The sequence below is a fragment of the Neophocaena asiaeorientalis genome, unplaced genomic scaffold (genome assembly GCF_003031525.2).
Source record: "Neophocaena asiaeorientalis asiaeorientalis breed wild unplaced genomic scaffold, Neophocaena_asiaeorientalis_V1.1 scaffold33, whole genome shotgun sequence".
Taxonomy (NCBI): Eukaryota; Metazoa; Chordata; class Mammalia; order Artiodactyla; family Phocoenidae; genus Neophocaena; species Neophocaena asiaeorientalis.
Window position 1 is genome coordinate 2,662,742 of NW_020171988.1, and position 26,163 is coordinate 2,688,904.

Sequence of the window (26,163 nt, forward strand, 5' to 3'; positions counted from 1 at the left end):
TACTTAGTAGTTTAACAAGGAAGCATCCAGCAGCTCACACCTTCTGAAGGACAATATGGCACTGATGTCCTGTGAAGCAGTGTTTCCCAACATGGAATAAACAATACTCTTATTTAAAGGAAAATTGATTCTTACAGGACTACATTTTAATATAATATTTTAACATGTACAAACACAAATCTAGCTGCAAATACCATATGTGTATAGTTCCTATGCAACTATCAAACAAAAATAAATTCGTACATCAAACCCAAGGAAACTCAGTAAGGCACAAATTTAAAACAGTAACTTAATGTATTAGATGATTCTGCTTTGCCAAAATAGAATTCCTAAAAACTAAAAAAAGAAATTTTATAGCCAAGCATGTAAACAACCTAAATGTCCATCAACAGATGAATGGTACTCAGCCATAAAAAATGAAATAATGCCATTTGCAGCAACATGGATGGACCTAGAGATTATCATACTAAGTGAAGTAAGTCAGACAGAGAAAGACAAATATCATATGATATCACTTATATGTGTAATATAAAAAAATGATACAAATGAACTTATTTACAAAAGAGAAATAGACTCACAGACTTAGAAAATAAACTTACAGTTACCAAAGGGGAAAGGTTCAGGGGAGGGGGATAAATTAGGAGTTTGGGATTAACATATACATACTACTATATATAAAATAGGTAAACTACAAGGACTACACAGAGGACTATATTCAATATCTTGTAATAACCTATAGCGGAAAAGAATCTGAAAAATATACACATATATGTGTATATATACACATATATATGTATATATATATATACACATAAATATGTATGTATAAATGGATCGCTTTACTGTATACCTGAAGCTAACAGAACATTGTAAATTAACTATGCTTCAATAAAATTTTTTTTAATAATATGGTGCATATTGGTAAAATGTGTAAAACATGATGCATGCTGCAGAGTCACCTCTGCTCTCAGCTTGCCCACTCAGTTCTGTGAGTGCTTGATTCCCCAGCACTTGTTCACCTGCACTATTGCAAAACGATCATTCCCACTCTAGTCATTGTATCATTTGGCTTTTGCTTGGTGTGAATGTATTGTTGATAATATTATGTCTGACTTTATTTCCTTTCCTCATTAACTCTCAACAGTTAAAGTAGTACCGCCAGGTGCCAAACAACAGTATCAATGCAAACATAAACATGGACTTGAAATTGCATAAAGGTGGATTAATAGAATAAGAATAAACTTATATTGAATATGTTTTTTACCATCACCTAAATAAAAACACAATATTTTCAAACTATCATTCTTACTCCAAAGAATACAAATGTAGACACCATTTCAGGAAGCATGGTGTCAATGAGATATATTTTATATAGTTTTATTCTTCTCAGAGAAGTTGATGGTAGATTAAATGACTATTTTCTACATTTTCTGTGGAGATTGATATCAAACTGAGACACATTATTTGCTTGTCCCAAGTAACCTATGAGTTTCTTGTCATTTATCTAAAACTCTGTGACAAATCAGACTTGATTTATTCCAAAGTAGTGTTTCATAGGCTATAAGCAGATGGCAAGAAAGGGAAGGATAAATGGGAATTTACACAAATGTATCAGTATATGCTTTTTTTAAAAAATGAAGTATAGTTGATTTACAATATTATATGAGTTTCAGGAGTACAGCAGAATGATTCAGTACTTTTATAGATTATACTCAATTAAAAGTTATTACAAGATAATGGCTATAAGTCCCTGTGCTATACAAAATATCCTTGTTGCTTATCTATTTTATACATAGTAGTTTATATTTCTTAATCCCTTACCCCTAACCTGCTCCTCCTCCCGCACCCTCTCCCCTCTGGTAACCACTAGTCTGTTCTCTGTATCTGTGAGTCTGTTTCTGTTTTGCTATATACATTCATTTGTATTATTTTTTAGATTCCACATATAAGTGATATCATACAGTATTTGTCTTTCTCTCTCTAACTTACTTAACTAAGTGTAATATTCTCTAGGTCCATCCATGTTGCTGCAAATGGCAATAATTCATTCTTTTTTATGGCTGAGTAATATTCTATTGTATATATACCACATCTTCTTAAGCCAGTCATCTGTTCATGGACACTTGGGTTGCTTCCATGTATTGGCTATTGTAAATAGTGCTGCTATGAACATTGGGGTTCATATATTTTTTCAAATTAGTGTTTGTGTTTCTTCGGATGTATGCCCAGGATGCGAATTGCTGGATCATATTGTAGCTCTATTTTTAGTTTTTAAAGGAACATCCATACTGTTTTCCATAATCGCTGCACCAATTTACATTCGTGCCAACAGTGTACAGGGTTCCCTTTTCTCCACATCCTCACCAACATTTGTTATTTGTAGACTTTTTGATGATAGCCATTCTGACAGGTGTGAGGAGCTATCTCATTGTGGTTTTGGTTTGTATTTCTCTGATAATTAGCAATGCTGAGCATCTTTCCATGTGCCTGCTGGCCATTTGTATGTCTTCTTTGGAGAACTTTCTATTTAGCTCTTTTGCCCATTTTTTAATTGGTTTTTTTTATATTGAGCTGTATGAGCTATTTATCTCTTTTGAATATTAACCCCTTATCAGTCATATCATTTGCAAATATTTTCTCCCACACCATAGGTTGTCTTTTAGTTTTTTCAATTGTTTCCTTTGCTGTGCAAAAGCTTTTAAGTTTAATAGGTCCCATTTCTTTATTTTTGCTTTTATTTCTTTCGCTTTAGGAGGCAGAGACAAAAAAAATTATTGCTTGCGATTTATTTCAGAGAATGTTTTGCCTATATTCTCTTGTAGGAATTTTGTGGCTTCTGGTCTTACATTTAGGTCTTTAATCTATTTTGAGTTTATTTGTGTATATGGTGTGAGAAAGTGTTCTAATTTCATTGTTTTACATGTAGCTGTCCAGTTTTCCCAGCACCACTTATTGGAGAGACTGTCTTTTCTCCATTGCGTATTCTTGCCTCTTTTGTCATAGCTAGATTAAGTGACCATAAGTGTGTGGGCTTATTTCTGGGCTCTCTATTCTGTTCCATTGATCTCTGTATCTGTTTTTGTGCCAGTACCTTGCTGTTTTGATTACTGTAGCTCTGTAGTATAGTCTGAAGTCTGGGAGGATGGTATCTCCAGCTTTGTTCTTTTTTTCAACCTTGCTTTGGCAATTCAGCGTCTTTTGTGGTTTCATATGAACCTTAGGATTATTTGTTCTAGTTCTGTGAAAAATTTCATGGGTATTTTGTTAGGAATTGCATTAAATCTCCTTTGGGTAGTATGGTCATTTTAGCAATATTAATTCTTTCAATCTAAGGGCACAGGATATCTTTCTATTTCTTTGTATCATCTTTAATTTCCTTTATCAATGTTTTATTGTTTTCAGAGTATGGGTCTTTTACCTCCTTGGTATTTTATTCTTTTCGAAGTGATTTGTTTTTTAATAAATTTATTTATTTATTTACTTTTGGCTGTGTTGGGTCTTCATTTCTGTTTGAGGGCTTTCTCTAGTTGCAGCAAGCAGGGGCCACTCTTTATCGCGGTGGGCGGGCCTCTCACTGTTGTGGCCTCTCTTGTTGCGGAGCACAGGTTCCAGACGCGCAGGCTCAGTAGTTGTGGCTCATGGACCCAGTTGCTCCATGGCATGTGGGATCTTCCCAGACCAGGGCTCGAACCCAATATCCCCTGCATTGGCAGGCAGATTCTCAACCACTGCGCCACCAGGGAAGCCCACGAAGAGATTTTAAATGGGATTGGTTTTTCACTCTCTCTTTCTGATAGTTCATTATTAGTGTAGAGAAAAGCAACAGATTTCTGTATATTAATCTTGTGTCCTGTGACTTTGCTTAATTCATTTATTGGTTCTAATAGTTTTTGGGTAGAGACTTTAGGGTATCTATATAAAGTATCATGCCATCTGCAAATAGGGACAGTTTTATTTCTTCCCTTCCAATTTGAATGCCTTTTATTTCTTTTTCTTATCTGATTTCTGTGGCTAGGACTTCCAAAACTGTTAAATAGAAGTGGTTAAATAGCCTTATCTTGTCCCTAAATTTAGAGGAAAACCTTTCAGCTTTCCACCACTGCATATGTTAGCTGTGGATTTGCCATAAATTGTCTTTAATTATGTTGAGATATGTTCCTTCTGTACCCACTTTGATGAGAGTTTTTATCATGAATGGAGGTTGAATTTTGTCAAATGCTTTTTCTGCATCTATTGAGATGATCATGTAATTTTTGTCCTTCCTTTTGTTAATGTGGCATATCACACTGATTGATTTGTGTATGTTGAACCATTCTTGTGTCCCTGGAATAAATCCAACTTGACACAGTGTATGATCTTCTTATATACTGTTGGATTCATTTTGCTAATATTTTGTTGAGGATTTTTGCATCTGTACTCATCTAAGATATTGACATGTAATTTTCTTTCTTTGTAGTGTCTTTGTCTGGTTTTGGTTTCAGGGTACTGGTGGCCTTGTAGAATGAATTTGGGAGTGTTCCATCCTCTTGAACTTTTTGGAATAGTTTGAGAAGGATAGGTATTAGTTCTTCTTTACATGTTTAGTAAAATTCTCCTGTAGTATAATAAATTATTTGATTGAAATAAATTTTTATCACCCAATTGTCTTTCTTCTAGGAAATAATTAACTATATTAAATTTTTGTGATATTTTAGTTGTATTTCCCAAAGTTATATAGGTTCACCTAAAACTTTCCCTTTTATCTTCTAGATTTACCCCTGAGCCAGAAGAGATTTCTTCAGGAGAGAACAGCTTCATTGGCCAGGAATTGAGTGTGGGCAGAGATTCATCTTTTGTGTTGGAAGACAGTGGAAGTGACAGTCTGGCTTACATTCCAAGCCAAATGTTTATGCCACAGAAATTAACAACTAAATATGAAAAAGATCAGGATTCTGAAGAAATTGCAAGTCTCACTGCTGGTAAGGAAATGAAAAGTTATAGCGGTAATTTAAAAATAACTGGATCCTCATCTTTTAACACTAATAGAGAATCAAATAAATAAGGTGGGTATAAAAAGCAACTTTTTTCAAGTTCAAGATGGTGGCTACAACTGCAGCTTTTATTTGATCTGAAGATTTAAATGGTCACAGGTACCACTCTGGAAATCAATGGTAAGCTCTAAGAAATGTCACTGATATGTTCACCAAACTTAAGGTTTCTCTAGAAACCACAATTTAGGTTAGTGTGATGTAGAAGGAGGTACTACAGAGAATAACATAGCAAAGGAGGAACTTTTAAAAGTTGGCCTGACCAGTGTCCCAGAACTTGTGATTGCATGAGAAAGTGTAAGGTTTTTTAACTGGAAATAAAATAAACTACCCCACTCTATACATTTTAATGGCAAAGCAATCATGCTTTTTGTCAGGATTTAATAGTTTCAAACAAATCAGATCATAGAATTTTGGCTGTATTTTCATTTGAAAGGGTGGGCATTCTAAACAGACTATTCAGCTATTCCATCTATGTATCTAGAGTCTCCCAAAATGCTCATTTGGCCAGAATGCCAGCATTTAAAGCATTATGTCATAAGTATCATGTGTGATGTTAGAATATGCAAGTTTGAAAGAAAAGGCGGCCAATCTCATAATATTCATTCTTAGTAATTTCCTTGGATAAATAAATGTTCTTTTCCTTGGGTTCAACACTGATGTCCCCATATTTCTCCCCATTTCTGAAATATACATGTTTGAATTTTGTCTTTAAAGCAGTTAAACTTTCCTTTATAGAAGCTAGACTTGAGAATTAAAGAGTCAATTCATCATTAGTTGAAAAATAAGACTTTTTTTAGTAAAAAAAAGTAATGAAGTAAACCTGGATGTATGTAGTTCCTTGACATTAAGGCATTCAAGTGTGTGATTTCTTATTTAAAGAGGTTTTTATCATTATATAGACATAGCTTAAAGAAGAAAATACAAAATTTGTTCTTCTTAATGGATGCAATTAATTTGGAGTATTCATTTTAACGATATGAGAATTACAACAGCCCTCAAGGCATAGGAATTTATTATGGTTTGGTTTTGGAAGAAAAAGAAAAGGAAAAGAGAAGTTATTTTGGCAGAGTTGGAATACCAAATTGTCATTTGTGACAGTATTGTTAGTAGTAAGCATTTTAAAGTCTAATAATTTAGAAGTGTGAAACTTTTCAAGAAAGACTGAATTAATTGGATATTTAAGGGAACAAAGGAGAAACTCATCTTTGCAGCCATCTTTAATGACTGTTGTTCAATAGCAATAGAAATACTTTTCATTTGGTTTTTCAGATGTCTGGATATCAAGATACTCATAACCAGTTTAAGGTTCAGTTTGGCTGCAGAAATAATTGTTGCATGGCTCTATAGGAAAAAAATGTCAATTTGCTGTTACATCCACCACACCCAATTTCTCTTGCAGTGGATTGAAGTGTTGGGAGTTCTGTGGAGGATTATGTTGAGTTGTGATTGCCTGGAAACAGAGTCTCAGATCTAAGGATAATATATATATATATTTTTTTATCCTTTACAATAAATCTGAGTCTCAGATCATCAGTGTTGTCTAGGGACTTCATACTATTCCTTTCTTTCTTTTTTTTTCTTTTTAAAATCATTGCTAGCTAGTTGTCAAAAGCCGCTGAGAACTTTCTGTATAATGTGCCATCCTCAAGGAGAGTAAATTGTAGTTCAGATATTTTATCCAGTCGCTAAGAGATGAGCTTTGATACACATTCCAGATGTATTGCACAAATAAAAAGATTGATAACTTCCATAAGAACTTCCACATGCTATGCTTATTATTCATTTATAATGTGATTCTTATGGCCAAGGGCTGATTTTTGTGCCCTTGAATGGAGAGTCCTGGAGAAGTCAAGAATCTTAACCATTTAAGAAATTTTTAGAGTTTCCCAGAGTACTGTGGGCTGGCAATGGGTTGTGTATCACTCTCTTTCACAAGAAACACAACCACTATCTCTCTACCTAGGCCTCTCCCTTGCTTCTTCCTCCCTACTCCAGTTTCCAAGTTCATCCTTAATTGCATCACCTTTCCTGGCCCTCTCCACTCCTTACAGCAGCTCAAAGACAATTTGTATCAGGATCACCTGAAGCCCTTCACAAGCATAGATTCCTAAGCCCTTCTCAGTACTACTGCTTCATATTTAGGGGTGTGAGTGGCCAGGAAAAAGCCACAAGCTTTAAAACCACCATAGGTGATTTTTGTAGGTCCTCATTTTTCAGATCCACTATCCCAGTGATTCTCAAAAAGTGTGTACCTAAACCAGCAGCATCAGCATCACCTGGGAACTCGTTAGAAATGCACTGATCCTGAACCTACTGAAGCAGAAACTGGAGGTGGGGCTCAACCATCTGATTTTTAACAAGCAAAAAATCTGATCCAGGCTGAAGTTTAAGAACTACTGTGCATGCTACCACTTTGGTGTGCTTCCTGATTTGCTCTGTGTTCTCAGCTAAAAGCAATTGAGTAACTAGTATCACAGAAGAATTCCTATTGTCAAAGGGATCCAGGTAAACTGGATTATAATTTTATTTTACTCATCCAAGAACACTGAACATTCATCCACCCATCTATTCATCCAAGATCTATCTAACAAGACATTTTAAGATCCAAATATGTAGGGGTTATCTAGAGATATTATTATGCATTTTGACCACACATCCACAATATAAAAATTCTTTGGAAAATTCAGTTGCTCTTAATTACTCACCAATGGAATACACATAGTTCTTTGGAATTATGTAATAAAAATGGGTGGTTTAATTCTAATTAAATTGCAACTGTTGACCCAATTGTAAGCCTAGCACTTTCGTCAAAGATGCTATGTTAACTAATACTTAAGATACAGTTAGTCTATTGTCAAGATTAAAGCGGGACAGGATAATTTTTAATGAATGTTAAATGCCAACCCAAACTCAGCCTAGGGCACACTCATAGATTTAAACACTCCCTGGCCTTAAGATAATTTCAGCTGATGTTCTTTTCAATGAATTTTGTTAAGAACTAAGAGGCAACACTTCTCTCTTCAAACTAGGCTGGAGTTGTGCTCAAGGGAATTTGCATAGATTTTGTTTTACATTTTAATTTTGATAACTTTGATTGTGATCTACAATCAGTTTTGTTTGTTTAAGCCAATGTATATTTTGATTTTCAATCAATCATAAGGTATTAGAGCTGGAAAGGTATTTAGTGATTAGCTTTTGCAAATTCACCTGGGGATGATTCCACCCTACTCTACCCTAGGAGACATATTGCAATGTCTGGAGACATTTTTAGTTGTCATAACTGGAAGGTACTACTGGCATCTAGAGGCCACAGATGCTGCTAAACATCCTACAGTGCACACAGGACATCCTCTCACAACAAAGAATTATCCAATCAGACTGTCAATAATGAAAGAAACCCTGTTTTAGAAGAAACTTCAAGCCCCCAAGATCAGGGAACTAAAAAATTCAGTATAAGGACTCAAGATTTCTACACCCTGTCCACTGTTTCCCAGTACACCCTCAGGATCCTGCTAATTTTTAAAAAATTGTAAAAGTACTATCATACCATATAACATTTTAATACAGAGTCACAAATCACACAATTTAGCAGACTGAGCTATTTGTGGTGTGGAGTACAGTCTTTGGTTTTTCCACAGGCATATAGGTTTACATAGTTTTATTCAATTTCATATCCTGCTTTTCACATATGTTGTACATTTTACATATTGCTGCAAGCTTCATACTGATTTTTTTGTGTTCTCATAATGTTACTTTCAATGAATGAATGTATTTAACTATTTATCTGTTGTTGAACACTTAGCTTGCTTCCAATTTTTGCTGTCATGTGTTGAACTTGAAGACATATATCTTCTGCTACATTTAAATCTGTACTGGAATTAAATGCAGCAGAACTGGCTTCTGAGTCACCCAATGGAGCAGTCCCCCAGCTGAATGTCCTACTTTCATATCTGTACACATGCTAAAGAAGTCAGTGATAGAACTGGGATCATGTCTGAATTGTAATGACATGTTTCATGAATGCTTTAGAAAATCCCAACCATCTGGATGCTCTTTGGGGGATAAACTGAGTCTCCTGTTCATTTTAAGCTGTGGACTGAGGTTGTGACATTCACTTTTGCTTGAGAATTTATTGTATAGTTATTATACTTTGGGTGTCTTCCTTGAAGATTTTGCATGCGGCAGAGCTAATGTGAACTGTGAGTTCAGGGGATGTGGATGATTTGACTTCATGGAGGCTGCTTCTGTAGGTCTCATGCAATCATTTGTTGGAATTACTAAAGCAATGTTCTATAGTGTTAGCAACACATTTTTTCATGGGGACCCTTTGCTAATGGAATAAAACATAGATAGTTGAAGTGATAATTGGGTGATGGTGGTGGTGGCAATCGACAAAACAGTGGCAGCCCTCGTTGAGGGCTTCCTATAGGAAAGGACTCTGCCAAGCATTTACATGGATCTTCCCATGAATATCCATGCAGGAAATATGTAATTAACTCCTGTTCTGAATTAAGCCCCATGCTAGTCTTTTGGGGGGTTAGAGAGATTTAAAAAAAAAAAAAGATTCAGACAGAGACCCTGTCTTCAAAGAGCTTGTAGTCTGATAATCAGAGTATACTCTGAGTAAAACAAAGAAAGCTTAATACAAGTAAGAAAGTATTCAGTTTAATAAAAAGTGCAGGGAGATCAGCTCGGTGGTTTGTGACCACCTAGAGGGGTGGGATAGGGAGGGTTGGAGGGAGGGAGACTCAAGAGGGAAGAGATATGGGAACATATGTATATGTATAACTGATTCACTGTGTTATAAAGCAGAAACTAACACACCATTGTAAAGCAATTATACTACAATAAAGATGTTAAAAAAAAAAGTGCAGGTGGAATGCTTTGGGAACCAGTATTCATCTCAGCATTGTATTCACTGTCTCACTTGATGATCAAACAATGCATGAGAAATAATAGTAATCACAGAAGCTACCACGTATTTAGTGCAACTATGCACCAGGCACTTTATATACATGATGTAACTTAATCCTTACCATGAAAATCTATTATTATTATTATAATGACTATTACATATTACAGATGAGGACACTGATGCAAAGGTTAAGATCCTCAAGCAACATCACACAGCTTGTAAGTGGCAGAGCCAGGATTCAAATCCATGCCCATTTCCACAAAAACGTTAACTTAACAATGTAGGCTGTGTTGTCTGGCAAGGGCATTGTCTGCATTTTCAAATGACGAAATATATCCAGCGCCAAATTTGACGAGCATCATGTCATCAGTGGGAGAGTTGGTTTTTTTGTTTTTTTGTTTGTTTGTTTGTTTTTTTGCGGTACGTGGGCCTCTCACTGTTGTGGCCTCTCCCGTCGTGGAGCACAGGCTCCGGACGTGCAGGAGCAGCTGCCACGGCTCATGGGCCCAGCCACTCCGTGACATGTGGGATCCTCCCGGACCGGGGCACGAACCCGTGTCCCCTGCATCGGCAGGCGGACTCCCAACCACTGTGCCACCAGGGAAGCCCTATTTTTAAAACAATTTTGGTGGTACAATTTAAATTTTAATTTAATTATTTTTCTCTCATGCTTTTTTATAAACCATACATGAATAAAACCATAAATATTTATTAATTCTTTTTATCACATCTTTATTGGAGTATAATTGCCTTAAAATGTTGTGTTAGTTTCTGCTGTATAACGAAGTGAATCAGCTATACGGATACTTATAAACCCATATCCCCTCCCCCTTTCATCTCCCTTCCACCCTCCCTATCTCACCTCCCCATCCCACCCCTCTAGGTGGTCACAAAGCACCGAGCTGATCTCCCTGTGCTATGCAACTACTTCCCACTAGCTATCTATTTTATATTTGGTAGTGTGTATATGTCCATGCCTCTCTCTCACTTCGTCCCAGGTTACCTTTCACCCTCCCTGTGTCCTCAAGTCTATTCTCTGCATCTGCGTCTTTATTCCTGCCCTGCCCACCAGTTCATCAGAACCATTTATTTTTTTTAGATTCCATATACATATGTTAGCATATGGTATTTGTTTTTCTCCTTCTGACGTACTTCACTGTCTATGACAGATTCAAGGTCCAGCCACCTCATTACAAATTAACGCAATTTCATTTCTTTTCATGACTGATATTCCATTGTATATATGTGCCACATCTTTTTTTTTTTTCTTTTAATGCTTTTACTGGAGTATAATTGCTTTACAATGGAGTGTTAGTTTCTGCTTTATAACAAAGTGAATCAGTTATACATATATCCTCATATCTCTTCCCTCTTGAGTCTCCCTCCCTCCCACCCTCCCTATCCCACCCTTCTAGCTAGTCACAAAGCACCAAACTGATCTCCCTGTGCTATGTGACTGCTTCCCACTAGCTATCTATTTTACATTTGGTAGTGTATATATGTCCATGCCACTCTCTCACTTTGTCACAGCTTACCCTTCCCCCTCCCCGTGTCTTCAAGTCCATTCTCTAGTAGGTCTGCATCTTTATTCCTGTCATGCCCCTAGGTTCTTCATGACCAATTTTTCTTTCTTTTTGTTTTTTTAGATTCCATACATATGTGTTAGCATATGGTATTTATTTTTCTCTTTCTGACTTACTTCACTCTGTATGAAAGACTCTAGGTCCATCCACGTTGCTACAAATAACTCAATTTCGTTTCTTTTTATGGCTGAGTAATATTCCATTGTATATATGTGCCATATCTTCTTTATCCATTCATCTGTTGATGGACACTTAGGTTGCTTCCATGTCCTGCTTGTTGCAACTAGTGCTGCAATGAACATTGTGGTACATGTCTTTTTGAATTATGGTTTTCTCAGGGTATATGCCCAGTAGGGGGATTGCTGGGTCATATGGTAGTTCTATTTTTAGTTTCTTGAGGAACCTCCATACTGGCTGTCTCAGTTTACATTCCCACCAACAGTGCAAGAGGGTTCCCTTTTCTCTACACCCTCTCCAGCACTTATTCTTTCTAGATTTTTTGATGATGGTCATTCTGTCCGGTGTGAGGTGATACCTCATTGTGGTTTTGATTTGCATTTCTCTCGTGGTTATTGATATTAAGCATCTTTTCATGTGCCTGTTAGCCATCTGTATGTCTTCTTTGGAGAAATGTCCATTTAGGTTTTCCACCCATTTTTGAATTGGGTTGTTTGTTTTTCTGATATTGAGCTGCATGAGCTGCTTATAGATTTTGGAGATTAATCCTTTGTCAGTTGCTTCATTTGCAAATATTTTCTCCCCTTCTGACGGTTGTATTTTCATCTTGTTTATGGTTTCCTTTGCTCTGCAAAAACTTTTAAGTTTCATTAGGTCCCATTTGTTTATTTTTGTTTTTATTTCCATTTCTCTAGGAGGTGGGTCAAAAAGCATCTTGCAGTGATTTATGTCACAGAGTGTTCTGCCTATGTTTTCCTCTAAGAGTTTTATATTGTCTGGCCTTATATTTAGGTCTTTAATCCATTTTAAGTTTATTTTTGTGTGTAGTGTTATGGAGTGTTCTAATTTCTTTCTTTGACATGTAGCTATCCAGTTTTCCCAGCACTGCTTATGGAAGAGACTGTCTTTTCTCCATTGTATATTCTTGCCTCCTTTATCAAAAATAAGGTGACCATACGTGCGTGGGTTTATCTCTGGGCTTTCTATCCTGTTCCATTGATCTATATTTCTGTCTTTGTGCCAGTCTTGATTACTGTAGCTTTGTAGTATAGGAAGTCAGGGAGCCTGATTCTTCCAGCTCCGTTTTTCTTTCTCAAGATTGCTTTGGCTATTTGGGGTCTTTTGTGTTTCCGTAGAAATTGTGAAATTTTTTGTCCCAGTTCTGTGAAAAATGCCATTGGTAGTTTGATAGGGATTGCACTGAATCTGTAGATTGCTTTGGGTAGTATAGTCATTTTCACAATGTTGATTCTCCCAATCCAAGAATATGGTATATCTCTCCATCTGTTTGTATCATCTTTAATTTCTTTCATCAGTGTCATAATTTTTTGCATACAGGTCTTTTGTTTCCTTAGGTAGGTTTATTCGTAGGCATTTTATTCTTTTTGTTGAAATGGTAAATGGGAGTGTTTCCTTAATTTCTCTTTCTGACTTTTCATCATTAATATATAGAAATACAAGATATTTCTGTGCATTAATTTTGTATCCTGCTATTTTACCAAATTCATTGATTAGCTCTAGGAGCTTTCTGGTAGCATCTTTAGGATTCTCTATGTAAAGTATCATGTCATCTGCAAACACTGACAATTTTACTTCTTTTTCCAATTTGGATTCCATTTATTTCTTTTTCTTCTCTAATTACCATGGCTAAAACTTCCAAAGTTGTCTTGAATAATAGTGGTGAGCGTGGACACCCTTGTCTTCTTCCTGATCTTAGAGGAAATGGTTTCAGTTTTTCACCATTGAGAATTATGTTGGCTGTGGGTTTGTCATATATGGCCTTTATTATGTTGAGGTAAGTTCCCACTATGCCTACTTTCTGGAGGGTTTTTATCATAAATGGGTGTTGAATTTTGTCAAAAGCCTTTTCTGTATCTACTGAGGTTATCATACGGTTCTTATCCTTCGATTTGCTAATATGGTTTATCACATTGATTGATTTGCATACATTGAAGAATCCTTGCATTCCTCGAATAAACCTCACTTGATCATGGTGTATGATCCTTCTAGTGTGCTTTTGGATTCTGTTTGGTAGTATTTTGTTGAGGATGTTTGCATCTATGTTCGTCAGTGTAGTTTTCTTTCTTTGTGACATCTTTTTCTGGTTTGTTATTAGGGTGATGGTGGCCTTGTAGAATGAGTTTGGGAGTGTTCCTCCCTCTGCTATATTTTGGAAGAGTTTGAGAAGGATAGGTGTTAGCTCTTCTCTAAATATTTCATAAAATTCCCCTGTGAAGCCATCTGGTCCTAGGCTTTTGTTTGTTGGAAGATTCTTAATCGCAGTTTCAATTTCATTTCTTGTGATTGGTCTGTTCATATTTTCTATTCCTTCCTGGTTCAGTCTTGGTAGGTTGTACTTTCTATGAATTTGTCCATTTCTTCCAGGTTGTCCATTTTATTTGCATAGTGTTGCTTGAGGTAGTCTCTCTGATCCTTTGTATTTCTGCAGTGTCAGTTGTTACATCTCCGTTTTCATTTCTATTTCTGTTGATTTGAGCCCTCTCCATTTTTTTCTTGATGAGTCTGGCTAATGGCTTGTCAATTTTGTTTATCTTCTCAAAGAACCAGCTTTTAGTTTTATTAACCTTTGCTATTGTTTCCTTCATTTCTTTTTCATTTATATCTGATCTGATCTTTATGATTTCTTTTCTTCTGCCAACCTTGGTTTTTTTGTTGTTGTTCTTCTTCTTCTTCTTTCTCTAATTGCCTTGGGTATAAAGTTAGGTTGTTTATTTGAGGTGTTTCTTGTTTCTTGAGGTAGGATTGTATTGCTAGAAACTTCCCTATTAGAACTGCTTTTGCTGCATTCCATAGGTTTTGGATCATCGTGGCTCCATTGTCATTTGTCTCTAGGTATTTTTTGATTTCCTCTTTGATTTCTTCAGTGATCACCTGGTTATTTAGTAGCATATTGTTTAGTCACCAAGTGTTTGTATTTTTTACAGTTTTTTTTACCTGTACTTGATATCTAGTCTCATAATGTTGTTGTCAAAAAAGATATTTTATACAATTTCAATTTTCTTAAATTTACTGAGGCTTTATTTATGACCCAAGATGTGATCTATCCTGGAGAATGTTCCATGTGCACTTGAGAGGAAAGTGTATTCTGTTGTTTTGGGATGGAATGTCCTTTAAGTATCAATTAAGTCCACCTGGTCTACTGTGTCATTTAAAGCTTGTGTTTCCTTATTTATTTTCATTTTGGATGATCTGTCCATTGGTGAAAGTGGGGTGTTAAAGTCCCCTACTATTCTTGTGTTACTGTTGATTTCCCTTTTTATGGCTCTTAGCATTTGCCTTATGTTGGGTGCGTAAATATTTACAATTGTTATATCTTCTTCTGGTATTGATCCCTTGATCCTTATGTTTTGTCCTTCTTTGTCTCTTGTAATAGTCTTTATTTTAAAGTCTATTTTGTGTTATATGAGAATTGCTACTCCAGCTTTCTTTTGATTTCCATTTTCATGGAATATCTTTTTCCATCCCCTCTCTTTCAATCTGCATGTGTCTCTGGGTCTGAAGTGGGTCTCTTGTAGACAGCATATATACGGCCCTTGTTTTTGTATCCATTCAGCCAGTCTATGTCTTTTGTTTGGGGCATTTAATCCATTTACCTTTAAGGTAATTATCGATATGTATGTTCCTATTACCATTTTCTTAATTGTTTTGTTTTTGATTTTGTAGGTATTTTCCTTCTCCTGTGTTTCCCACCTAGAGAACTTCCATTAGCATTTGTTGTAGAGCTGGTTTGGTGACGCTGAATTCTCTTGGCTTTTGCTTGTCTGTAAAGGTTTTAATTTCTCTGTCAAATCTGAATGAGATCCTTGCTGGGTAAAGTAATCTTTGTTGTAGGTTCTTCCCTTTCATCACTTTTAATATTTCCTGCCACTCCCTTCTGTCTTGCAGAATTTCTGCTGAAAGATCAGCTGTTAACCTTATGGGGATTCCTTTGTGTGTTATTTGTTGCTTTTCCCTTGCTGCTTTTAGTATTTTTTCTTTGAGTTTAATTTTTGATAGTTTGATTAATATTACTATTTCTCATATTAGAGAAGTTTTCAACTATAATCTCTTCAAATATTTTCTCGGACCTTTTCTTTTTCTCTTCTTCTCTAGGGATTCCTATAATTCGAATGTTGGTGCATTTAATGTTGTCCCAGAGGTCTCTGAGACTGTCCTCAATTCTTTTCATTCTCTTTCTTTATTCTGCTCTGTGGCGGTTGTTTCGACTCTTCTATCTTCCAGGTCACTTAACCATTCTTTTGCCTCAGTTATTCTGTTACTGATTCCTTCTAGAGTATGTTTAATTTCATTTATTGTGTTGTTCATCATTGTTTGTTTGCTCTATAGTTCTAAGTCCTTGTTAAAAGTTTCTTGTATTTTCTCCATTATATTTCTGAGATTTTGGATCATGTTTACTATCATTATTCTGAATTGTTTTTCAGGTAGACTGCCTATTTCCTCTTCATTTGTTTGGTCTGGTAGGTTTTTACCTTCTTCATCTGCTGCGTATTTCTATGTGTTCTCATTTTGTTTAAGTTAATGTGTTTGGGGTTGCCTTTTCACAGGCTGCAAGTTCATAGTTCATGTTATTTTTGGTGTCTGCCTCCAGTGATTGAGGTTGGTTCAGTGGCTTGTGTAGGTTTCCGTGTTGTGGGGTGGGGGGACTGGTACCTGTGCTCTGGTGGGTGGGGCTGGATCTTGTCCTTCTTGTGGGCAGGACCGAATCTGGTGGTGTGTTTTGGGGTGTCTGTGAACTTAGTATGACTTTAGGCAGCCTCTCTGCTAATGGGTGGGTTTGTGTTCCTATCTTGCTAGTTGTTTCTCATGAGGTGTCTAGCACTGGAGCTTGCTGGACGTTGGGTGGAGCTGGGTCTTAGTGTTGAGACAGATGTCTGGGAGAGCTCTCACTGATTAATATTACATGGGGCCAGGAGGGCTCTGGTGGACCAATATCCTGGATTCGACTCTCCCACCTCAGAGGCCCAGGCCTGACACCCGGCTGGAGCACCAGGAGTCTACCAGCCACACGGCTTGGGAGAAAAGGAAAAAAAAAAAAACAAAAAACAGATAGAACCTCCAAACTAATGGTAAAACAAATCTAAACAGACAAACTCACACAAAGAAACATGCACACACACACTCACAAAAAGAGAAGAAAAGAAAAAAGGAAAAGAACAACCAAACCAATAAATAAACACACCAGTGATGACAAGCACTAAAAACTAAACTAAGATAAACATGAAACCAAAAATAAATCAGACACAGAAAGCAAATCCCAAGTCTACAGTTGCTCCCAAAGTCCACTGACTCAATTTTGGTAACATTCGTTGTCTATTCAGTTATTCCACAGATGTAGAGTTTATCACGTTGATTGAGGGGATTTAATCTGCTCCTCCTGAGGCTGCACAGAGAAATTTCCCTTTCTCTTCTTTGTTTGCACAGCTCCTGGGGTTCAGCTTTGGTTTTGGCCCCACCTCAGCATGTAGGCCACCCTCAAGTGTCTGTTCCCCACCTAGTCGGGGGGGGGGGGTCAAAGCAGTGGCTGATTAGGTCTCTTTTGCTCACTCAGGCCAGGGAGAGGAAGGGGCAACATAGCCATAATTGGAATGCGGGGCGAGGCTGCAGCAGCAGAGGCTGGCATGATATTGCAACAGCCTGAGGCACACCATGTGTTCTTCTGTGGAAATTGTCCCTGGCTCACAGGTCCCTGGCAGTGGTGTGATGCACAGGCTCCCGAGGGTGTGTGGTAGTGTGACCTGTGCTTGCATACAGGATTTTTGGTGACAGCAGCAGCAGCATTAGCGATCCATGCCCGTCTCTGGGGTCTGAGATGATAGCCGCAGCTCATGTCTGGCTCTGGAGCTCACTTAGGTCGTGCTCTGCCATCTATGGGCACACAGAACAGGAAGTCCCTCTCCTCATGCACCCCAAAACAATGGTCTCTTGCCTATCTAGCAGCTCCAGACTTTTTCCCGGACTCCCTCCTGGATAGCTGTGGCACACTAGCCCCCTTCAGGCTGTGTTCACGCAGCCAACCCCAATCCTCTCCCTGGGGTCAGACCTCTGAAGCCTGAGCCTCAGCTCCCAGCCCCCGCCCGCCCTAGCGGGTGAGCAGACAAGCCTCTCAGGCTGGTGAGTGCTGGTCAGCACCAATCCTCTGTGCAGGAATCTCTCCGCTTTGCCCTCCGCACCCCTGTTGCTGCGCTCTCCTCTGTGGCTCTGAAAATTCCCCCCTGCCCACCCCCCATCTCTGCCAGTGAAGGGTCTTCCTAGTGTGTGGCAACTTTTCCTCCTTCACAGCTCCCTCCCAGAGGTGCAGGTCCCATCCCTATTCTTTTGTCTCTGTTTATTCTTTTTTCTTTTGCCCTACCCAGGTACGTGGGGAGTTTCTTGCCTTTTGCAAGGTCTGAGGTCTTCTGCCAGCATTCAGTAGGTGTTCTGTAGGAGTTGTTCCACATGTAGATGTATTTTTGATGTATTTGTGGGGAGAAAGGTGATCTCCACATCTTACTCCTCTGCCATATTGAAGGTCTCTTTAATTTAATTTTTAGAAATTCCTGCTTATAACTCATTTAGAGGACATAAGACCAGAATAGATTGGCCTTATAAATTGCTTATAAACTCATCCAGAGGCCAGAGCAAAAACTAACACCATTAAAACCAAAATACCACTATTTACAATAGCCAAGACATGGAAACAACCTAAATGTCCATCAACAGATAAATGGATAAAGAAGATGTGATGTATATATACAATGGAATATTGCTCAGCCATAAAAAATAATGAAATAATGCCATTTGCTGCAACATGGATGGACCTAGAGATTATCATACTAAGTGAAATAAGTCTGAGAAAGACAAATATTATATGATATCACATATATAGACTCTAAAATACAACACAAATGATATTTATGAAACAGAAACAGACTCACACACATAGATAACAAACTTATGGTTACCAAAGTGGGAGGGGTAAATTAGTAGTTTGTGATTAAAATATACACACTGCTATATATAAAATAGATATACACCAAGGGCTTTCCATATAGTACAAGGAACTGCACTCAATATCTTGTAATAACCTACAATGGAAAAGAATCTTAAAAAGAATATATATATGTATAACTGAATCACTTTGCTGTACACCTGAAATTAACACAACACTGTAAATCATCTACATTTCAATAAAAATTTTAAGAAAACAAAGATCCATGTGGTCTGGGTATAAATAACTCCTAAGGCATGCATTACTTTTCTCAGTGTGCTGGTACCTTTCTGTAGATTGTTGTTTCAGAGTATGACATAGATGGCAAGAGTGAGTCGTTTGGACCAAGTGGCACCTAGAAAAGTCTAGGCCAAGAAAGATATTTATTCTGTTTTGGGGGAAAATGATGAAGTCGATTTTAAACAGTGACTCCTACTTGTTCAGGCAAGCGGTGGAGAGAGGAACGCATCTAACAAAACAAGAGATTGAAAAATATGTCTCTATTTCCCTTTGGCATAAAATCAATGACACACAGTCAGAGACACATAAGAGACCATAAGAGACTTGTGCTCCAGCCTAGAGCTTGACCAGTGGCCTCACCAGACAGGCCTGGGTTGGCAGTGTGAAATGGAGAGGTGTGTAAGTCATTCCAACTCCTCTGCAGTTAAAGTATGCGTAAATGCAACAGAATGAGCTTGTATGCATGTCCATTGTGTTCCACTAATATCAGCTGACTTTGCATTTTTTGGAAATTCTGGTTTACAGAATATAGTATCATGGGTAGGATTTTCAGATATCTGAGACTTTTCTCAGTTTTTTTCCTTCTAAAAAATATAATTTTAGAGTGCTTAGGATATGCTAGGCACTGTGAAATTTTTATTTAATTCTCTCAGAAATCTTATACGGTTATAGTTTATTATAACAATTTTATAATTTTTTAGATAATGTAACAGAGGCATGGGAGAGACTCAGAATCACAGAGCTAACAAATGGTATAGACTCACCTCAAACTCCTAAGGTTCTGCTCATAACCACTGTTCCATAATGCCTAGAGAAGAAAATACTGCAAATTTTATTTAACTGCCTACTTTTGGAAGAAAACTTTCTTAGTAGCTTCAATTACTAAGAATAGCATTGACTGAGAACCTTGTTCTTCAAACCAGGTCCTGGGCCTTTGGCAAGGTGGCTAATGTGTCCCTTAATGTGTCTGTTCCACCCTCAAATCTGATGAGCAGTTCTTCTGAAGGTGTTACACAGAGCTGGGTACAAATCCTGCCTCTACCACTTACAGGCTGTCTTTTCTTGACCAAGTCATTTGCCCCCTCCAAGCCTCAGCTTGCTCATCTGTAAAATGGGCACAATGATAATTTCATCCTTATAGTGCTGTGTGGAATATTAAATGAGAGGAGATAGGCATGGAGCTGAGCACAAGACATGAAACATCCTGGATGCTCAATTCAATACTGAGAAAATGGAAAAATTGAAAAAGAAAGCATTGCGAGACTCATAGGAAGTCTTATAAAAAAGGTTAACTTGAAAAATATCTGCTGTAGTCCTTGTGGACAGAAATGTACATATAAAGTAGCCACATTTGTCCATGTAGCTTGTCTATAGAGAACACATGGCTAATTTTGGCCCCTGTACAAATTCCAAGGCAGACCACAAGATAACTCATGCATATCTTGAGATTTCTCACAAATACCATAGCTCCACAGCATATGCAATCCCAGTCCAGATGGCTCAATCTCCCTCAATTCCCTCTCCACCTCCACTTCTCCCAAAAGTTACTGGAGCACACCTGGCCCTGTGGCTTAAATCTCAGCCGAAATTAGGCTAATCCCTGGGGCACTTCCCTGGAAATCCAGCTGCATCCCTCATTCCCTTCAAGTCATAACAAGTGAGCAAGCCCTTCTGAGAAAATTCTCCCACAGAGTTGGAGATAAGAATTTGGCATGGTGACATTTCCAGAAAATACACAGCATTGCTCTGAGCTCTGGGTAACCTTTATCCACACTTCTGCCAGATTTTCTTGAAGGAAAATGTTTTTAAAGGCCCAATCTTTCCTAATAAGATAATTTAGACTCAAAGCAGAATTATCATAGGTGATTATTTAGTGTTTGACTGAATTTTAAAGTTTAGCATTTAACTTATTTGATTCTCATGCTAATCCTGTAATAGGTAGAGAACCTATTTTTAGAGATTTTAGAGGTAAAATATACCTCTTTAGAAAATAGTTCTGCTGGGTACTTTGGAAAATGATTGAGATTTTGCTCATTTATAAAGAGAAAACTGGGAAAAAAAGAGTACTATTTCTGGTGTGGGAAATGTATGAAAAAATATTCTACTAACATGGTAAGTCAACCCTTCCTCTTATTTTAATGAAGTATAGTTTATTTACAATATTATATTAGTTTCAGTTGTACAACAGAGTGGTTCAATATTTTTATAGATTATATTTCATTTAAAGTTATTATAAAATATTTGCTATATTCCCTGTGCTGTACAATCTATCCTTGTAGCTTATTTACTTTATACATAGTAGTTTGTACCTCTTAATCCCCTACCTCTATCTTGCCCCTCCCCCCTTCCCTCTCTTCACTGGTAAACACTGGTTTGTTCTCTGTATCTGTGAGTTTGCTTCATTACATTCATTTATTTGTTTTATTTTTTAGATTCCACATAAAAGTAAAAACATACAATATTTGTCTTTGTATGACTTATTTCACTAAGCATGGTATCCTCCATGTTCATCTATGTTGTTGCAAATGGCAAAATTTCATTCATTTTTTTATGGCTGAGTAATATTTCATTGTGTGTGTGTGTGTGTGTGTGTGTGTGTGTGTGTGTGTGTGTGTGTATAATATCTTCTTTATCCATTCATCAGATGGTGGACACTTAAGTTGCTTCCATATCTTGGCTATTGTAAATAATGTTGCTATGAACATTGGGCCAGTGGCCTCACCAGACAGGCCTGGGTTGGCAGTGTGAAATGGAGAGGTGTGTACAAAATCTCATGTATCATACAAAATCTAATGTATCTTTTCAAATTAGTGTCTTCACTTTCCTCAGATACATACCCAGGAGTGGGATTGCTGGATAATATGGTAGTTCAGTTTCTAGTTCTTTTGTGTGTGGAACCTCCATACCATTTTCCATAGTGGCTGCACCAATTTACATTCCCACCAACAATGTAGGAGGGTTCTCTTTTCTTCACATCCTTACCAGCATTTGTTATTTGTGACTTTTTGATGATGGCTATTATGAGAGGTGTGAAGTGATATCTCACTGTGGTTTTGATCTGTATTTCTCTGATGATTAGCAAAGTTGATCATCTTTTCATGTGCCTGTTAGCCATCTGTATGTCTTCTTTGTAAAAAGGTCTCTTCGGGTCTTCTGCTCTTTTTTCGATTGGGTTGTTTTTTTGGTAACAAGTTCTACAAGCCCTTTATATATGTTGAATATTAACCTCTTATCAGTCATATCATTTGCAAATATTTTCTCCCATTCAGTAAGTTGTATTTTTGTTTTGTCAATGGTTTCCTTTGCTGTGCAAAAGCTTTTAAGTTTCATTAGGTTCCATTTCTTTATTTTTGCTTTCTTTTTTCTTTGCCTTAGGAGCCAGATCCAAAAAATTATTGCTACAATTTATGTCAAAGAGTGTTTTGCCTTTGTTCTCTTGTAGGAATTTTGTGGTTTCTGTCTTACATTGAAGTGTTTAATCCATTTTGAGTTTATTTTAGTATATGGTATGAGGAAACTTTCTAATTTCATTGCTTTACATGTAGCTGTCCAGTTTTCCCAGTACCACTTATTGAAGAGGCTCTTTTCTCCATTGTATATTCTTGCCTCCTCTGTTGTAGATTAATTAAACATAAGTATGTGGGCTTATTTCTGGGCTCTCTATTCTGTTCCATTGATCTATGTGTCTGTTTTTGTGCCAGTAGCTTGCTGTTTTAATTATTGTATCTTTGTAGTATAGTCTGAAGTCTGGGATGGTGGTATCTCCAGCTTTGTCCTTTTTTTCTCAACATTGCTTTGACTCTTCAGGATCTTTTGTGGTTTCACATGAATTTTAGGATTATTTGTTCTAGTTTTGTGAAAAATGTCATAGATATTTTGGTAGAGATTGCATTAAATCCATAGATTGCTTTGGATAGTGTGGACATTTTAACAATATTAATTCTTCTAATCCACAAACATGGGCTATCTTTCCATTTATTTGTATCATCTTTAATTTCCTTCATTCAACAATGTTTGTTTTTTTTTTTTTTAACAATGTTTTATAGTTTTCAAGGTATAGGTCTTTCACCTCCATGGTTAAGTTTATTCCTAGGTATTTTATTCTTTTTGATGTGATTTTAAACATGATTGTTTCTTGCTTTCTCTTTCTGATAGTTCATTATTAGTGTATAGAAAAGCAACAGATTTCTGTGTATTAATCTTGTATCATGCAACTTTACTGAATTCATTTATTAGTTCTAATTTTTTTTTGGTGGAGACTTTAGAGTTTTCCATATATAGTATATTGTCATCTACAAACTGAGATAATTTTACTTCTTCCCTTCCAATTTGGGTGCCTTTTATTTCTTTTTCTTGTCTGATTACTGTCACTAGGATTTCCAATACTATGTTAAATAGAAGTGGCAAGAGTGGGTATCCTTGTCTTGTTCCTGAATTTAGATTAAAACCTTTCAGCTTTTCATCATTGCATATGATGTTAGCTGTGGGTTTGTCATAAATGACCTTTATTATGTTAAGATGTTTCCTGCATATCCACATTTTTTGCTTTGTTTTGTTTTGTTTGCTTTTAATTTATTTTTTTTAATTGAAGTATAGTTGATTTACAATGTTGTGTTATTTTCAGGTGTAGATCAAACTGATTCACTTATGTGTGTGTGTGTGTGTGTGTGTTGTATACATATATATAGATTTTTTCATATTCTTTTCCCATATAGGTTATTACAAAATATTGATAGTTCCCTGTGCTATAAAGTTTTTATCATGAGTGTATGTTGAATTTTGTTAAATGCTTTTTCTGCATCTATTGAGGTGATCATGTGATTTTTGTCCTTCCTTTTGTTAATGTGGTGTATCACACTGATTGATTTGTGAATATTGAGCCATTGTTGCAATCCTGGCATAAATTCCACTTGATCATGGTGTATGATCCTTTTTATATATTGTTGAATTAGGTTTGCTACTATTTTGTTGAGGATTTTTGCATGTATATTCATCAGAGATATTGACCTGTACCTCTCTTTTTTTGTAGTGTCTTTTTCTGGCTTTGGTATCAGGGTAATTTTGGCCTTCTGGAATGAATTTGGGAGTGTTCCCTCCTCTTCAATTTTTTGGAATAGTTTGAGAAGGATAGGTATTAGCACTTTGTTGTATGTTTGGTAGAATTCCCCCATGAACCTAATCAGTTCTGACATTTGTTTGCTGGGAGCTTTTTGATTACTAATTCAATTTTACTACTAGTGACCACTCTGTTCAGACTGTATATTTTTTTCTGATTCTGTCTTGGAAGATTGTATGTTTCTAGAAATTTATCCGTTTCTTCTACATTGTCTGATTTGTTGACATGTAACTGGGTTTTTTCTTTAATTTTTATAGGAGTATAGTTGATTTACAATGTTGTGTTACTTTCTTCTGTACAGCAAAGTGAATCAGTTATACATATACATATATCCACTCTTTTTTTTAGATTCTTTTTCCATATAGGTCATTTCAGAGTGTTGAATAGAGTTCCCTGTGTGATATAGTAGGTCTTTATTAGTTATCTATTTTATATATAGTAATATGTATGACATGTAACTATTGATTGTAGAATCTTATGATGTTTTGTATCTCTGTGATATCAGTTGTAATTTCTCTTTTTTCATTTCTACTCCTTCCTCTTCTACCAGAACATTTATGAAATGCTTTTCTTTATGTTTTAACAAAGTATGTTGATCGGCCTTTTTTAAAAAGCCAAAATGGAGATCCTGGTGGCAGAGCAGGTAATGATTAATAAATTCCAGGATTGTAAACCCAAAAGGAAAGAAATGTCCATTTAACTAATCTTCACACATTCTGATACACTATTGCCAAGAACTCTAGAAGAGGTTTGGGCAGTATTTTAGGGCTAAAGTATATTATATAGCACCCATTTCATAGACAAATATATTTATGCTTTTGTCTGCACTTCCAGTTTTATATTTAGCAATTAAGAATCTTGATATTTATCAAAAATTCTAAGAATTTGAAACTAGGTTCTTGGTGGAGGATTGGAGGTGCATAGATTTCAAACAGCTCGTGAAATGTAACATCCTGTTCAATAACTATGAATGTATTGATAAAGGAAAAGTCTGGTACATTAATGACCAGTTCTTAGTCCTTTGTAAGAAGGGAGAGAACATAGGAATATCTCAAACAAGATGGTTAGTTCTCATGTATTAGAAATGCCCAAGGTGAAGTAAGAGGAACTGGATTTACCTACAAATTGAAATAACTGAAAGAAAAAAAAGTATATATATATATGAAATGGAACAACAATTGTCAGGACACTGGACTTCAGGAAATAAAATGATCCCTGAGAGATGAGAAACCAATGAGATGAACCCTGTGATTTCTCCTGCTTACTGCCAAGAGAGAGTTTCCAGGCCATGGTTCAGGAAGGGGAATTCAGGTGGAACCCAGCGCACTCCTTGAGATGAGGAAACAGAGCTGAGAGTCCAGGAAGACCAAGGTGGTAAGAATTCACAGGACAAACACCACAGAGGAGAGAGCTGTGCAGAGAGAGACACCCAGAGCTCTGAAGAGGATGCCTCTTCATCATTCATCAGAGTGCTGATAGCATGAGCATTGAGGAAATGACCCGAGCATGGGGGAACATTCTTCTGAAAGGATTAGAGGATAATGCCCATTGCTCACAGGGCCAGGGATAGTACCTGTTACCACCAGAGAGACTGGAAAAACTCATAATTCATAGAGTACTGGGAAGAAAATTCAGGAAGATCTTGCTTCAGTAGTGGGGAATAAGTAGGCTTAAATTAAGTAACACTCTGGACATACCTAACAAATCATAACAGCAAGTCCCAAAAAGATCAAACCATTTTCATGTAACTTGACTGCCTCCCCAAACAAATCATATGGATATTTATAAGAATATAAAACTATCCCATATCTAACAAGGCAAATTTCATAATCTCTGGCATAAAAAGCAGAAAGAACCCATCATCAAAAAAGCACAATCACTGAAAACCAAATCAGAACTGATGAAGATGTTAGAATTAACAAAGAAATTAAAAACAGTTATTGTAACTATACTCCATATGTTAAAAAGTTGAGACATGGAAAATGTAAAAAAAAAAAAAAAAAAGAATTTGTAGAGATGAAAGTTGCAGTGCCTAGGATGAACAATACACTGGATGGGATTAATGGGAAATTAGATTTAGTAAAAGAAAAGACTAGTGACCTTGAAGATATAGC

The 26,163-nt window shown here is 36.6% G+C and overlaps 1 protein-coding gene across 1 annotated transcript in view; it reads left to right on the forward strand.

Annotated features, from left to right (window-relative positions):
* Window positions 1–26,163, forward strand: part of COL6A5 (collagen type VI alpha 5 chain) — a 106,208-nt gene that overhangs the window by 74,521 nt on the left and 5,524 nt on the right. Inside the window, exons 36-37 of the mRNA XM_024747790.1 lie at window positions 1,734–1,746; window positions 4,750–4,958. Coding sequence (XP_024603558.1) covers window positions 1,734–1,746; window positions 4,750–4,958 — 222 coding nt within the window. The remainder of the gene's footprint in view (window positions 1–1,733; window positions 1,747–4,749; window positions 4,959–26,163) is intronic.